Genomic DNA, 15,562 nt, shown 5'->3' with positions numbered 1-15,562 from the left:
CCCTAAACATTTAGCAGAGCTAGTGTCTCTTACGTGACTGGCATTCACAGAAATGAATAATTTGGAGTGTCAGGTAGTAAGTGGAAAGTACAGTCTTGTAACCTAGGTTCATATTTGACTGGAGGTGATCTCTGTAAAGTTTGCAAGTTCTCCCTGTGATTGTCTCTGTTTCTCCTGGGTCCACTGGTTTCCTCTCACTGCTAAAGATGTGCTGGTTGTTAGGTTAATTGGCTTCTGTAAATTGCCTGCAGTGCATCAGAATGGAAATAATTGGCCATGTGGAGAACAATGGGTTGCAATGAAATAAGTTAGGGAATGGGATTGACAGAATTGACTGAACTGGCATAGACTCAATAGACTAGAAGTCTCTTCCTAAATTGCATGTAAGGGTGAGAGATTTGAGGAAAAATCTGAGTTGACAACTCACTTAAAAGCTTTACCTGTGACGGCCCTTAAGTTTATTTTCTCTTGTAAACGGTTCCTTTACCATAACCAAGGTATGTCATTCTGGATAATAAACCTGATTGTGGTAATGTTACCAGCCTCAGCACCACTCCTTTCAAAGGCTGCAAGAAGACTTTTATTTATCATTCTCATTCTCACATTGAAACCCATCAGGACACTTGTGTCCCTGCTGAGCAAGATGTGGGGGGGAAAAGCTTTTGAATTCAAATGATTATAACAAAACTGCAGTTACATTTGTAAGAAAAGCAGAGCTGATGTTTATTAAGAATGTATAAAATATCAGTGCAGTTATTACATTACTCTGGTCATGACTGATTTATTTCAGAATGTATGATCTCAGGATCACTAGAGGTTTGTCACCTGGGGGAGGCAAATCAAGTTAGAATTTTAAGCATGAATTTTAAATAATGAATACTGTTGAATGTGAGAAAATGGAATAGCTTCTGTAAATGTGGCTAACTGGTGCTACTGCCGTTACCTGAATGTTGATCCAGAATAAAAATAAAGAGGGAATTAACATTCATTCCTATACCACAAAGTGCTGCCATTTACATCTTATTGAGCCTTAAAGTCCAAAGTAAAACTGACAGCATTTATGCACCATAGATAATAGAGAAATAGTGAATGGTCCTCCTTCATGAATTTGAGCACAAAATTCAGGCTGATTGTGCAGTGTAGAACCAATGAATTGCTGCACTTTTGGAGGGGCTACCCTTTGGACGAGATATTGAGCTGAGGCCCATTTGTTCTCTCAGTCAGATGTGAGATATTTTAGCATTGCTTCAAAGAAAAGCAGTTACTTTCTTGTCACAGCCAATTACTACCATTCAATCAACATCCCTAAAACATTGATCTGGTGATCATCCCATTGCTCTTTGTGCAAGTTTGTTGTGCGTAAATTAACGAAGTGTTTCCTGCACCGTGATAGAGTTCACACTTTAAAACCACTCTGGCTGGAAAGTGCTTTGAGAGCTCTTCAAACTTTTTAATGGCACTCTATAAGGACTTTTTTTATTCAATGGAAGTATAAAGAAGCAAAATGAAGTCATTAGAAGGGTGTTACATGTGGAATAAAAACCAGGTGCCCAAAACACTCAGCAAGTCAGGCAGCATCTGTGGAAAGCACAAAAATAGAATAAACACGTGGGGTTGAAGAAGCAATGAGCTTCCTTGAAAGGAGGTGGTAGTGTGCTTCTCGTTCCACAAATACTGCCAGGCCTGCTGAGTGTCCCTGGCATTTTCTGATTTTGTTTAACATTGGATGCAGTGTGGAGCCCCTCCAGCAATGCAGCAAGCCTAGAGAAGCTGTTTATCTTCCCCCTGAGGAATCAGTTCAAGGTGGTTGGAGTGTGAGACAATTGAGCACAAAACTTAGGCTGAATAAATATCTGTAATGCTGGAGGTGTTCTACTTCAGATAAGGTGTTAAATAAACTGAGGCACGTTTTCTCTCTCAGAAAAAAAATTATTGCATTATTTTAAAGAACAGTTATTTCTGATGCTACAGCCAATTTTTACCCTTTTGTCATTATCACTAGAGGAAATAGTCTGGGCCATTTTAACTCTTGCTTTCATTTAAATATTATAATGTGTGCTTAAAAAAAACTTGACATTGATTCCTTTTGAGAAAAATTAATACTATTCAGAGTCCTACTCTGAATTGGAGCCTTTATTACCATTCTGTAGAAAGATGTAAAATTTTACAGAATTTGCCATCTGCGCAGCAGAAGATATGATCTGACAAGACTATACTAATGCCAAAACAATTTATCACCATTGTTCCAGCCTCAGAATTATCCAGCATTGTTGAGAATGGTGCCTAATTCAGCCACTAGCAACATTCTTCTTGATGTATCTTTCGCTTTCTAAAACTTTTATTATTAATTTTATATCTGGTGTCGCCCATATGTCATTTGGTCCATGCTTGCTTGTACTTGATAATTTTAATTGCCTCTTTCAAATTACCTAGTACATGGTAGCCCCAGATTATGGACGAGTCATAACCTGGGACCAACCTATAAAGGGTAATCTGAAGAGCCAAGTTCTCAGGCAGTGGAAGATGCCTGCAGCCCACAGCAGCTAGAAAATCCATTCCACAGGTCCCCCAGGCACTCATTTGTAGGTGCTAGCTGTACTTAAGATAGACGTTCCTATGCTGGGGAAGACGTAATTCCTTTTCTAATGAGAACTGTGTATGCTTATTAATGTACTCTTTCACAAGACAATATCATAGGAGATAATATATATAGATTATATTATTGTATGACCATGCAGAGATTTAGAGCATTGATCAGTAAGTTCATATCCTGAAATTTGAATAAATCTGGAATTAAAAAATAGTGTTAGCAAAACCAACCAAAAAACTACAAGATTAATTAAAAACACTGAAGGGGTTCATTGAACTGAGGAACAAAGTTCCTTGCCGTTCCAAATCATACCATTGTAGTTGACTCCTAACTACAAATTTAGTAGTAGTAGTAGTAATAATAATCTCAACTGAACCTTTATTTCTTCAGCATCTTAGCTATAGTGTTGAGCCTCAAGACGGTCACTCCAGAGAAAAGTGATTATAATTGAGATATTAAATGGATTTACCATTCCATCTAATTTTCATGTTTTAAATGACATTTCTGTAAGTTTATATTCCTAAGGTTTTAAGGCATATGCATATGATGGCCTTGTGAACCTGACCAACCCACTGTACCTCTGTCCTTGACTTGAGATCACCGCATTTTGTAATTACGTGGTGTGATTTCATGACTCTCCACAGTAGAAAAATATTTAGATGATTTGTTTCTACAAGATAACTCCCATTTTTGACTTCCATCCAAGAAGTCACTATGAGTTCAGTCTGACAAATGTCTTTCACTTTCTGCCTCTCCTTACAAGCTCCAGGGACCCATGTGTTTTTTGTTGACCAATTATAATAACTTATGTATATATACACCCTGAGCCGCCTGTTTCTGTGTTCTTTTTAGAATTGTACCAACTTACTTATATTAGCAGTTCATTAATTTCATACCAAAATGTTAAAGTGTATGAATTTCACTGGAAAAGATCAAGAGGACATTTACCAGCATGAAAACAAATTTATAATCACCTTTAATGCAGTAATTCAGAGTACTGAGTTAGTTTAAATGTAGATATATCAAAGAGGCAGAGATTTTTAAAATAATAATTTGAATGCATACTTGTGGAGTGAATTAACTAGATTAGGGAGAATAGTTATTAAATATAATAAGTAGGTTAAGTAGGATGAAATTATCTTAATATAACAACATTAAATTTATTTTTTTGTTCATGTTTTTCAATGGATCGCATGCACCTCCCTCCAAAGACTATAGTGGAAGAGCAACTGGTGGTAAAGAAAGTAGCCGATGTTCTTATTAATCTTTATGCCATGACAGCAGTTATCTCAAGAGCTAGTCGCTCAATCAGCATTGGCCTCCGTAATCATGATCATGAGGTAGGTATCTATGACCTAATCAATGATTATTACTCCAATTAAATCTACAGTTAAAAAATAAACTGTCAATTGGGAAGGAGATTAGAATATTTCTATATTTATATTGGGTGCAGAAAATGTTAGATGTTATCTCATTATCTGCTTTCTAATTTACCTGCTGTTCTGTCAAATATATCTTGCCATGTGCCTGCAGAATGCAGAAAGCAGCCAGTTAATGAGTCCATTTTTTTCTTTTCTCTGGTTAACATCTCTCCAATTGGGATTACTTGAGATCGAAATCAAACGATGCTAACAATTTCCTGATGTGCCTTATAATGCACAAGCCCTGTTCTCAACAGTGTTGCATCTTTCTGCTTGAGTTAGGCCAGCAGTTCCAAAAACATCTTCTTGGTTTCACAAGAGTATTTCTGCTCTATCATCCTCTCTGATTTTTTTGCCTTGATGCTACTTGAAATATGATCCAAAATATTCCACATTTTTGTAAGCTATTACTTTTGCTTTATCTACATTTATTCCAATGGACAGCAGTATTTCAATTTTTTTTTCTTTTATGGAACAAATGCTTATTAGCTGTTGATCTTCACAACTACCACCTTTCAATTGATTCCCACTCAAAACTGTGCCACTGATTGATCGAGCTGACTTATCTTGTGGTTGTCATGACTAATTAGCCAGAGATGGAGCAAGCACACGGTAGTTCTAGGCTGGTAACTGTTCAGTCGATTGCTTTGATGAATTCAGCTCACAGAATATAGATTTTTTTTTGCACATGCAGAAGTATAAATTTAAACATACACCACCAGTCTCAGTTGAGCTGCCACATTTCATTCATATGGAATTGCCTAATAATTAAGTTTCTAGTGTGATTTCTGTGGAATTAAAGAAAATGTTAAGCTTTTTTTTAATCTAAATTTTAGATTTTTTTTAAATCAAAGTTTGAAGTACAGTATCATCATGTAAAATGATAGTGCTTCAGAATATTCCTTGGCTTTGTGTCAAACAAGTACAGTGTATTTTTTTCATGCGTTAGAGGTACAAATATTACTTGTAAAGCAGATAGCTGTATCTTGAAATGACAGCTGTATTATAATTCATACATTAAGGCCTAGAACCTGCTGTCAGCAGCTCACACACCAGCGATTCATCATTTCAGACACTCCTTTTCCTGATCTACTTAAGTTAATTTGCAAACCTGATTGAAATTAGCACTGCCCCAGGCAGAATCTTGCCTGATGTGGTGCCAGGCCCAGTACGAACCCAGTGACAAAACGAATGAAACAAACTTTTGACAGCCTGTTTAGTCATATCCCAAGAGCTAGTATTTAAACCTGTGAAGGATTTTGAATGTTTGTGAGTACCTCCAACATTCAGAAATATACAGTGCAGAACAGGCCCTTCCAGCCTTTTGAGCCTTGCCGCTCAGCAATCCTCTGCTTCAATCTGATACTAATCAGGGAACAATTTATAATGACCAGTTAACTTATTGACTGATATGTCTTCGGACTGTGGGAGGAAAACAGAATATGTGGAAGAAACTGAACTATTGAAAGTTAATGATATAAGTAAAAAAAACAAAAAGATAAATAATTTTAAAACACATTTCTATAATGTTTAAAGCAGCTGACTAATTCAGAATAATTTAAATTACTTTATAGATACCCTAGTGTCCTGTAGTCATTCCTTTCCCTTCATGTGTGTAGACTTGGCACAGTGTCCTTGGTGTAGATGTCCAAGGAATCCTTAAGGCACCAGCACTGGGGGTAAACAGGATACTTGCCTTCATTGGCTGGTTCATAAAAAAATAAGAGTGGCTTATGGTATAATAAAGTGTTGGCTCAGTCACAGCTGGAGAGCTTTTTGCCTCTCTTATAAGGAAGGATGCAATTGCATTGAAACATAGAAACAGAGAAAGCATACAACACAATACAGGCCCTTCGGCCCACAAAGCTGTGCCGAACATGTCCCTACCTTAGAACTACCCATCGCCCTCTTCTAAGCTCCATGTAACCATCCAAGGAGTCTTTTAAAAGACCCTATTGTTTCCACCTCCACCACTGCCACCGGCAGCCCATTCCACACACTCACCACTCTGCGAAAAAAAAACAAAAACAAACAAAAAAAACAACAACTTACCCCTGCCATCTCCTCTGTACCTGCTTCCAAGCACCTTAAAACTATGCCCTCTCTTACTAGCCATTTCAGCCCCGGGGAAAAAGCCTCGGACTATCCACATGATCAATGCCTCTCGTTATCTTGTGCACCTCTATCAGGTCACCTCTCATTCTCCAATGCTCCAAGGAGAAAAGGCCGAATTCACTCAACCTAGTCTCATAAGGCATGCTCCCCAATCCAGACAACATCCTTGTAAATCTCCTCTGCACCCTCTCTATGGCTTCCACATCCTCCCTGTAGTGAGGCGACCAGAACTGAGCAGAGTACTCCAAGTGGGGTCTGACCAGGTTCCTATATAGCTACAACATTACTTCTCGGCTCTTAAACTTAATCCCACAATTAATGAAGACCAATGCACCGTATGCCTTCTTAACCACAGAGTCAACCTGCATAACAGCTTTGAGCGTCCTATGGACTTGGACCCCAAGATCCCTCTGATTCTCCAGAGGGAATACAAGAGGCTATGAGAAGAAATTGGAAAGGCTGGTGGTTGGTTTCCTTTGGAACAGAGAAGGCTGAAGGAATCTGATTGAGGAACATAAAATTTTGAAGGGGTTGAATAAGTTAGAAATGTTTTCCCTCAGTGTAGGTATTGTTAGTGAGAGGGAATTTAAAGATAACTGCATCAGATTTTCACAGGACTGGTCTAAATCTAACACAATGTATAGCAAGTGTTTAGCTTTCTTGAAAAGTGATTCAAACCTTTTAAGTAACACTTAAAGATCACAAGGATAATGCATGGTCTCTGAACTATTAATATTCTTTTATTTAAAATGCATATTGGGGTTAATTTTAGTATTTCTGTTTGTATTTTTTATAGAAAAATGAATTAAGGGATTTTGCAGGAGGAGACAGATAGCTAACAGCTGTTTCCTCTTTGGTTTGACATGATCTTCTGAAGTGTTTCCCACATGTTCTGTTTCTGTCATCAGATTTTACTTGCCAACACCTTTTGCTCGGAGGCCCATTTCCAGAATAACTATCAAATGGCGAAACTACAGAAAAGTACGTACTTAACAAGAATTCATGAAAAGTAAATGGTGTTAAGAAGTGCATAAAAGGGTTGACATTTACATTAAAAACTGAAGGTGCTGTTGTCTGTAGCAATGTGCATTGGAAAGGGCAGTTATCAACAGAAAACTTAAACAATGTCCAAAAGGATGGATAGTGGAAGTAGAGAATACTGAAAATGCAAGCAGGTCAGTTAGCATCTCTAGAGAAAAAAACAATTAATTTTGCAGGCCAATTATCTTGCATAATTTTGACCTTTTAACAAAAAATATGACTGCATTAATGGTTTGAAATTGTTTTTAATTGCACTGTGAAATATTTAGTGTAATTCTACTGAACTACATTGTTTCAGAAGTGATCATGGGGCGGGGGGAGATGCAGTAATGTAAGGTATCTGGTATGATTTCTTAATGGATAGTAGAGGTTACCTGTAAGTTAATCACCATGATGGAGCTCAGAGTAAGACTTGAAAGCTATGCAGGCACAGTGCATGGAGTCCATGACAACTAGCCACCCACCCACTGTGTAAAGCACAACATGTGGCAGAATCTTCCAATTTCTCATTTGATGCTTCAGCCACCTCAAATACCTGAAAAACTGGAGTGGAAACTTGCCATCCTTGATCACAAAAGACTGTTCAGAAACATGAAAACCTGGTAATTTAATTTGTGTGAGTTGGACTGGGCATAGAAATTTCTAGTATTGCAAATGAATAAAGTTATGAGTTTTTTTAAAGTCCAACTAAGGAGTGAGCAGTTATCAAATATAGGGAAGTAATTTGTGGAGAAATCATTTAAGCCTTACTTTAAGATTTGTTTTTGTATTCGGCAATTCCCAGAGTGTTTGGTAATGTATGGAATAATTACATTTTGCAACAGAAACCCTTCAAAGATGTTACGGACTAAATGGGAGGTGAGGACCTCGATAAAATCACTGTCATTAAAGAGATAGTGATGAGCAAACTAGAGGGCCTGAAGGTAGATAAGTCCCCTGGTGCTGATGGGATGCATCCCAGGGTGCTGAAGGAATTGGCGGAGGTTATAGTAGACCTGTTGGTAATTATTTACCAAAATTCTCTAGTCTCTGGGCAGGTCCCGGCAGATTGGAAAACAGCAAATGTCATGCCACTTTTTTAAAAAGGATGTAGGCAAAAGACAGGCAACTACAGGCCAGTTACCTTAACATCTGTAGTCGGGAAAATGCTTGAAGTTGTCATTAAGGAAGAAATAGTGAAACTCTTAGGAAGGAGTGGTTCCTTTAGACCAGAGGTCGGCAACCTGCGGCTCCAGAGCCACATGGGGCTCTTTGATCATTAGTGTACTTGATTCTAAATGTTATAAATATTTTAAGTATAACATGAACAAAGTTGGCAAGGTTTGTCTTTACAGAAAGTTTTTAGCTTTATAATGAGTGAGTTTAATATATAGAGTTGGGCTTTGAGGATTTGTTATTTTTATGGATTAGTGAAACCTTTTTGTAGATTATCCATTGACTTGTGTAACAGATGAATAAGATTGGTATTTTAAAAAATCTCTTCTGTGCACAGGGATAATCTTTTAATGCAAAATTGCAAACGTTAATCATTACTCTGTAATGGGGATACTTGTGCATTTTTGAATCTATCCTTGGCTCTTTCTCAGAATCCAGAAGTAAACATTAATATTTATCTTGTACTGGATGCTATTGTAGCACAGTGCCACTACTTGATCTGTAAATGCTTGTCTACCAAGTTACTCGATTGTAAATGAAAAATTTGATTGTGATACTGTCAGCAAGATGGGAGAGTAGAAGGGAAATTAAATATGTTAAGTTTAAAATCAAAGTCCTTTGCCAAAAGACTAGGTAGTAATGTTCCGTTCACTGAGATTTTAAAATGACCACATTTTGAGAGAAGAGCACAGCAAATCAGTTCTCAGATATGAATGATAAATCTCTATCAGGTCACCATCGATCTTCTGCTTCTAGGGGAACAAAGTTGTAGTCTATGCAGCCTCTCTTTGTAACTCAGGCCCCTAAGCTCTGACAGCATCCTCAGATCTTTTCTGCACTGTTTCTAGTTTAATGCCAATATTGCCAGTTTTATCTATATCACTTTTCTTGACTTCATCAGGTGCTGATCAACGATATTGCTCCCTAATGCTTTTTTCTTATTTATTAGATTCTCCTGAAAATCTTGATGACAGCATTAAGAAAATAGCACAGCAAGTGCTGGACAAGAGAGCATATACTTGCTCACACCCACTTGATCGAACTTTCTAAGAAATATTTCATCGTGGTTATGGTCAAGTTGCAAATAAACCCGGATGTAACTACCTGACAATAAAACATATGTAAACATCTGATAAAAAGTATGATTTACTTAATAATTAAAACTAATAATTCTGTACATAATTTTGATTAATTGTACAATATAATTCAAAAGTTTTGTTGAATAACAGATTAAAGCAATTTATTTATGATCGAAATAACCAAGCCACTTAAATATGGTCTACATTAATTTATACAAAAATTACAAATATTGTCAAGTGATGAATCAGTTAACTGGGCATACATTATCTTAGAATGATTATATTGTTCTCTTGAGAATGATGAGTCTTTAGCATATCCTTATTTGGCTTTCAGGCATTGATGATGTGACTACTTCAGTACATGCTGAGAAAAAATGCACAAAAATAGTTTTAACTTGAGATCAAAACTAACCTATGATATTGTTTCCATTATAGGTTTCAGAATGATTAAAGTCCTGGGATTGGAAAGGTAGCCATTTGTACAATCACATCATGAAGTTTAATATAGCACACTGAACCAATTCTTAAAAATACAGAACAGTTGTGAGAGAGTATTGTCACCATTAGTTTGTTGCACATTTATGGCAGGATAAATGGTTAGCTTCAGGGAATTTTTAATGATTATTCAATTAAGTGCCTAGAGGTGTCCCATCGGAATTCATTTGGTCCTAAATCAGAACAGATGACTATTCTTCCATAGCAGATAACTGTGTGCAGATAGTTGGTCAGAACCTCTCCCAGTTAAGTGTGCAATGGAGCTGGTTGAGCTAGAGTTGTAAGCAGCCATTAGCGAAATTGGATTAGCTCACATTTATTAAGTGGTTCATGGTTGAATCAATAATTCATTTGATATCTAATCAATTCTGCTAAAGTACCAATAATCTAGATAAAAGAAAATGATTAAGAAAGTCATGACTGAGGTCAGCAATTTACTTGTGTTCTATGCTGTAGCAATGAGTTGTATTAGATGCATTTTCCATTTATGCTTGTCACTTAAACCTGATGCATCTGTTTAACCTATCAATCTGGAGATCTGTATATCAAGAATACCAACAATTATGTGTGATTAGCTTTAAAATTAGATTAATTTTGAGTAAAATGGGGCCCTCTTGGTCGCTCGTTTTAGTAAGATATATCCAGTGCTGTTTTATATAATGGTTGTTAATGTCTTCTCTTGGTTTCTCCAATTTATTGGAGATATTTTAACTTCTGTCTCAGGCATTTTGGAATCTTAATCAAAAGCATTTGATGCCAGCTGAAAGTGGTGAAGTTGAGGGTAAAATGGATGGACTGACTGGGCGTGACACTGAACTCTGCATACAGAGGTCATAAAAATGAGATTCTTTGTGGGTTGGAGATACTTGTCATTATTGGATAGAATATAGAGCAGAGGAGTTTTAGATAGGCTATAGTTAGAGGAATATGAAAGCCCTACTATGAAATTCAATGGCAAAAAAAAAATGGAGTAGGTGGCCAAAGAACATGTAAAAGCAAACAATGTTATGGGAATGGCAACACTTTTTGGGTGAGAATATTGAAGTTATATTTATCTCAGAGGCTGTTTCTGACTGTGAACAAATTAATACTGACAACTGAACAGTGTGGCAAATCTTTTGGTTGAAAGAAAGATGTAAAGGCGTATCCATTGTAGCTCTAGTTATGCATTGGCTTTTTGGGATTAATAAGGTCTCCAACAGATTATGGTTTACTATTTCGGAAGGCCAAAAGCCACTTGACAAAGTTATGCAATGAGATTAAACCAAAGTTCAAAACAAGATTCATGGTTAAATCCTGCAAATAAATAAAATTGGCTGAAGAGCAGAAAACAGCAATTATTCTTATTAAGAGTTCTATATTGGGAATAATTATGTATCTTTGGCACTGGAAAAGCAGAATAATGGCTAATGGAAAGTCAATATGATACTCATCAAAAATAAGCATGGATATAGGATAATGTGAATCATCCTACCAAACTGACTTTGGGCTTGAGGTAATCCTCGGTATCCAAGAAAGAAAGTCACACATCTATACATCAGGACAAAACAAGTGAGCAGTATGGTGGCCCAGGTTTCAGAAAATGACCAGATTGAAAGAGGTATAAAATACTAAGCACTGAGAAATTTTGTTCTGGCTGACTTTTTCTCAATTAGACTAAGATATACAAGTTCTATAAAATAAATAAAAACCAGTCTATAAAGTTAAAAACCAATGAATGAAATAAAATCTCAGGGTACAGTGATAAAGTTTGGAATTATTTTTAAATAAGAATACAATATCTTAAGTGACAGTTTGAGATTGGAACACAACAGATAAGATCAGGCAAGGATACTGGGAGAATGCCACCTTTTAAGAATTACTATTAAACATTGTACTTGCATCTAGACTTCTGGTTTATCATATCCTGAACAAGGTACCTTGAATAACATGTATCAAACTACTTCAAGAGTAGAGCCAGTTTCTGCAACTTGATTAGTCTGGATTGATGTAACAAAAATTCAAAATGAATACAGCAGTTGAAACAGCCTTCAGCTGTTTGAGAAAATTTAAATAGAATTGTAAAAAATTTACTAGAGGTCAATTTCAGGAATTCACTTGATGGTAGTTATTGCTAAAACCACTGGACTTTTGACTGCATTCTTTAATTTCAAAGATAACTAGTATTAAATTATGGAAAAACAAGTTCTATGTATGTATTCACTTTTGAATAAATTATTGATTTTTGTGAAATACAGTGTCAAGCATTATGTTCAGTGAAATATTAGACAATGGTTAGAATACTTTTTTCAGAATTCACTAGCCCTAATTTACCAAGGTCAGGATTTTTTGTGCATGTCTTTGTAATGATCTTAGCACTTAAAAGAATATCGCAGGTTAATCAAGGGTTTATTACTGAGAACTGGCTGTAAGAGTCATAGGAAAGTATGGCACAGAAACTGGCCTTTCGGTCCATCTTGTCTGCCAACCCATTTTAACTGGCCTAGTCCCATTGACCTGCACCCACATAGCTATCCAGATATCTCTCAAACATTGAAATTGAGCTCACATGCACCACTTCTACTGGCAGCTCATTCCACACTCTCACCACCCACAAAGTTTTCTCTCGTGTTCCCTTTAAACTTTTTACCTTTTGCCCTTGACCCATGACCTCTAGTTGTACTCCCACCCAAACTCAGTGGAAAAAGTCTGCTTGCAAGCTTCCCTAATAACTGAGGTCCTCGAGTCCTGGCAACATACTTGTAAATTTTCTCTGTACTCTTTCAACCTTGTTTACATCCTTCCTGTAGGTAGGTGACCAAAACTGCACCCATTACTCCAAATTAGGCCTCACCAATGTCTTTTACAGCTTCAACATAACATCCCATTTTCTGTACTCAATACTTTGATATATGAAAGCCAATGTGCTTAAAGCTTTCTTACCTGTTTAAAGCCTTTGACTCCATCAATCTGTGATGCCATTTTCAATGAATTATGGACCTGGATTCCCAGATTCCTTTGTTCTACCATTCACTGTGGAAGATCTACCTGGTTGGTCCTACCAGAGGGCAACACCTCACACTTGACTGCATTAAATTCCTTCTCCCATTTTCTCCAGCTGGTTCAGATCCCACTGAAAGCCGGGATAAGTCTTCCTCGCTGTATCAGTACATCCCCAATCCCAAATTGTCATCTGCAAATTTGCTGATCAAGCTAACCACCTTATTTTCCAGATCACTGATACAGATGACAAACAAAGAACCCAGCACCAATCCCTGCAGCACTCCACTAGTCAGAGAAGCTAGTACCCACATATCCAATGTCTAATCCAATTTACTACTTCGTCTTGAATGCCAACCAACTGAACCTTCTTGACTAACCTCTCGTACAGGACCTTGTCAAATCCCTTATAAAAATCCATGTAGATAGCATCCACTGCCTTGCCTTCATTATCTTTCAAGGTAAATTCCTTGAAAAACTGGCTAGACATGACTTTCCATATAAGATTAAATAAATTGCTGTACGTCTTGTACATCTGCTATAATTCTTTCATTTCACTAATTGCCCCCTAACAAACCTAAATATAAACTGTATCTAATCATTAATGAATCCCATGATTTTTTTTATCTCTACTAGCTCGAAAAATGATTCAAAATTATGGGAGAATTTGCATAAGGTCAGATTCCTGAAAGGTAAATCTGTAACCCTGGGAGCCTTGGTATTTCAGAGCAAACAGCAGATGAGAAAAAGAATGGGGGAGGGAAGTATTTTCTGTGCAGACCCATCAGAAAACAAGTTCTGTAAAATATGTGGGACAGTACCTTTTGAAAAATTGCCGGCTTGAGGCAGACCGTCACACAATTGTCTAACTCCAACTTAGCTTCTAGTCTGGTTGATGGTAACATGGGATTTGTAGTGTCTCTGTAAGGTTTAAGCTTTTTATGCCAGTTCTCATAATCTTTGTGAATGCTTTCAAGCTGTTCAGCTCTTAAAGTATCACCTAAAATTAAAAAAATATATAGTATTTTATAGTTAAAAACAAAAATGTCACAATTATACAAAATATAGCACTCAATATCAGCAAGACCAAGGAAATGTTTATGGACTTTAGGAAAGGAATGTCCGGAAAACACATATCTGCCCTCCCTGAGGGGTCACATTCTTCAGTTTCAACATCTCAAAAGTTCTACCATTGGCCCAACAATTTGATGCAGTCATGGTGAAGTCATGCCAGCTACTCTACTTTGTTTGGAGGTTGAGAAGATTTGGCACATCTTACAAATTTCAAGTGATGTGAGGTGGAGAACATTCTGACTGGTACAGAGGCTGTAGTGCCCAACCTGGAGTCCATGGACCCTTTCCTTAATTGCATTGGTCTGTGGCATACAGAAAGGTTGAGAACCCTTGCTATAGTGGGTTGTAGATTCAGCCGACCCTATCACAGGCACAATCCTCCCTACATCAGACACATCTTCAACAGACCGCCTTCCATTGCCCAAGACACTCACAATCCTGAACATACTGTCTTCTCATCAGGGAGGAGATACAGGATTCAAAATAATTTAGCAACAGCTTCTTCCCCTCCAGCATCAGATTTCTGAACAGTCCACAAACACTACCTTGCTTATTTTAGAATTTTTGGTAATTTTTATCTTTGCACTGTACTGCTGTCACAAAACAACAATTTTCACAGACACTATTACAGTACTACGTAATAGTGAAGACCAGTTGGCTCAGCATCCCACACGTTAGTGTGCTGCCTTTCTGAGCACTCTTTACCAATCTGGCATTCAAACAAAATTATGGAAAGGATGTAAAATAAACTTCAATGAAATGTGAAAATAAAGCAGATATACATCCCTTGTGTTTTACCACATAATGGATTGAGACAGAGTGTTACTGTGTGGCAGGGAACATGCCTTAGGGAGAATTAGGATTTTACTGACCCAAAACCAGAAATAACTACTTCTTTTATTTGTTTAATGCAAATCACAATGACTTAAAAAGTGATTTGTATTAAAAATGCTAAAATATTTAGATTTGCATGTTTACAAACACTTAAAGACTTTAGCTAATAAAACAATTTTCCCCTAAATACGTGATTTTCATCCAAATTCAACACACTATGTTGTCATTCAACTGTAAACAAGTAACTGACAAATGAAATGTTAGCATTCATTTCTAGACATACAGTAGCATGCAAAGGTTTGGGCACCCCTGCTCAAAATTTCTGTTACTGTGAATAGCTAAGTGAGAAGAAGATGAACTGATCTCCAAAAGTCATAAAGTTAAAGATGAAACATTCTTTTAAACATTTTAAGCAAGATTGGTATATTATTTTTGTTTTGTACAATTTTAGAGTGAAAAAAAAGGAAAAGACCACCATGCAAAAGTTAGGGCATCCCAAAAGATTTGAGCTCTCAGATAATTTTTACCAAGGTCTCAGACCTTAATTAGCTTGTTAGGGCTATGACTTGTTCACAGTCGTCATTAGGAAAGGCAAGGTGATGCAAATTTCAAAGCTTTATAAATACCCTGACTCCTCAAACCTTGTCCCAACAATCAGCAGTCATGGGCTGCTCTAAGCAGCTGCCTAGCATTCTGAAAATTAAAATAAATGATGCCTACAAAGCAGGAAAAGGATAAAAGAAGATAGCAATGTGTTTTCAATTAGCCATTTCCTCAGT

The 15,562-nt window shown here is 36.9% G+C and overlaps 2 protein-coding genes across 7 annotated transcripts in view; one reads left to right on the top strand and one right to left on the bottom strand.

Moving 5' to 3' along the window:
* The window catches only part of acad9 (acyl-CoA dehydrogenase family, member 9), a 66,789-nt gene extending 54,661 nt beyond the window's left edge, over positions 1-12,128 (top strand). Inside the window, exons 16-18 of the mRNA XM_059944099.1 lie at positions 3,802-3,930; positions 7,035-7,107; positions 9,272-12,128. Coding sequence (XP_059800082.1) covers positions 3,802-3,930; positions 7,035-7,107; positions 9,272-9,372 — 303 coding nt within the window. The 3' untranslated portion in view covers positions 9,373-12,128. The remainder of the gene's footprint in view (positions 1-3,801; positions 3,931-7,034; positions 7,108-9,271) is intronic.
* Positions 1-15,562, bottom strand: part of cfap92 (cilia and flagella associated protein 92 (putative)) — a 247,952-nt gene that overhangs the window by 2,399 nt on the left and 229,991 nt on the right. For 5 of the 6 annotated variants that reach the window (XM_059944096.1, XM_059944097.1, XM_059944091.1 and 2 more), the window contains one exon: positions 13,697-13,875. In XM_059944096.1, coding sequence (XP_059800079.1) covers positions 13,697-13,875 — 179 coding nt within the window. Of the gene's footprint in view, positions 1-9,450; positions 9,766-13,696; positions 13,876-15,562 lie in introns of those variants that run through there. The other variant, XM_059944093.1, reaches the window with a different exon arrangement.

Source organism: Hypanus sabinus, chromosome 19 (assembly GCF_030144855.1).
Source record: "Hypanus sabinus isolate sHypSab1 chromosome 19, sHypSab1.hap1, whole genome shotgun sequence".
Lineage (NCBI taxonomy): Eukaryota > Metazoa > Chordata > Chondrichthyes > Myliobatiformes > Dasyatidae > Hypanus > Hypanus sabinus.
This window is presented reverse-complemented; position numbering and strand designations above follow the sequence as displayed.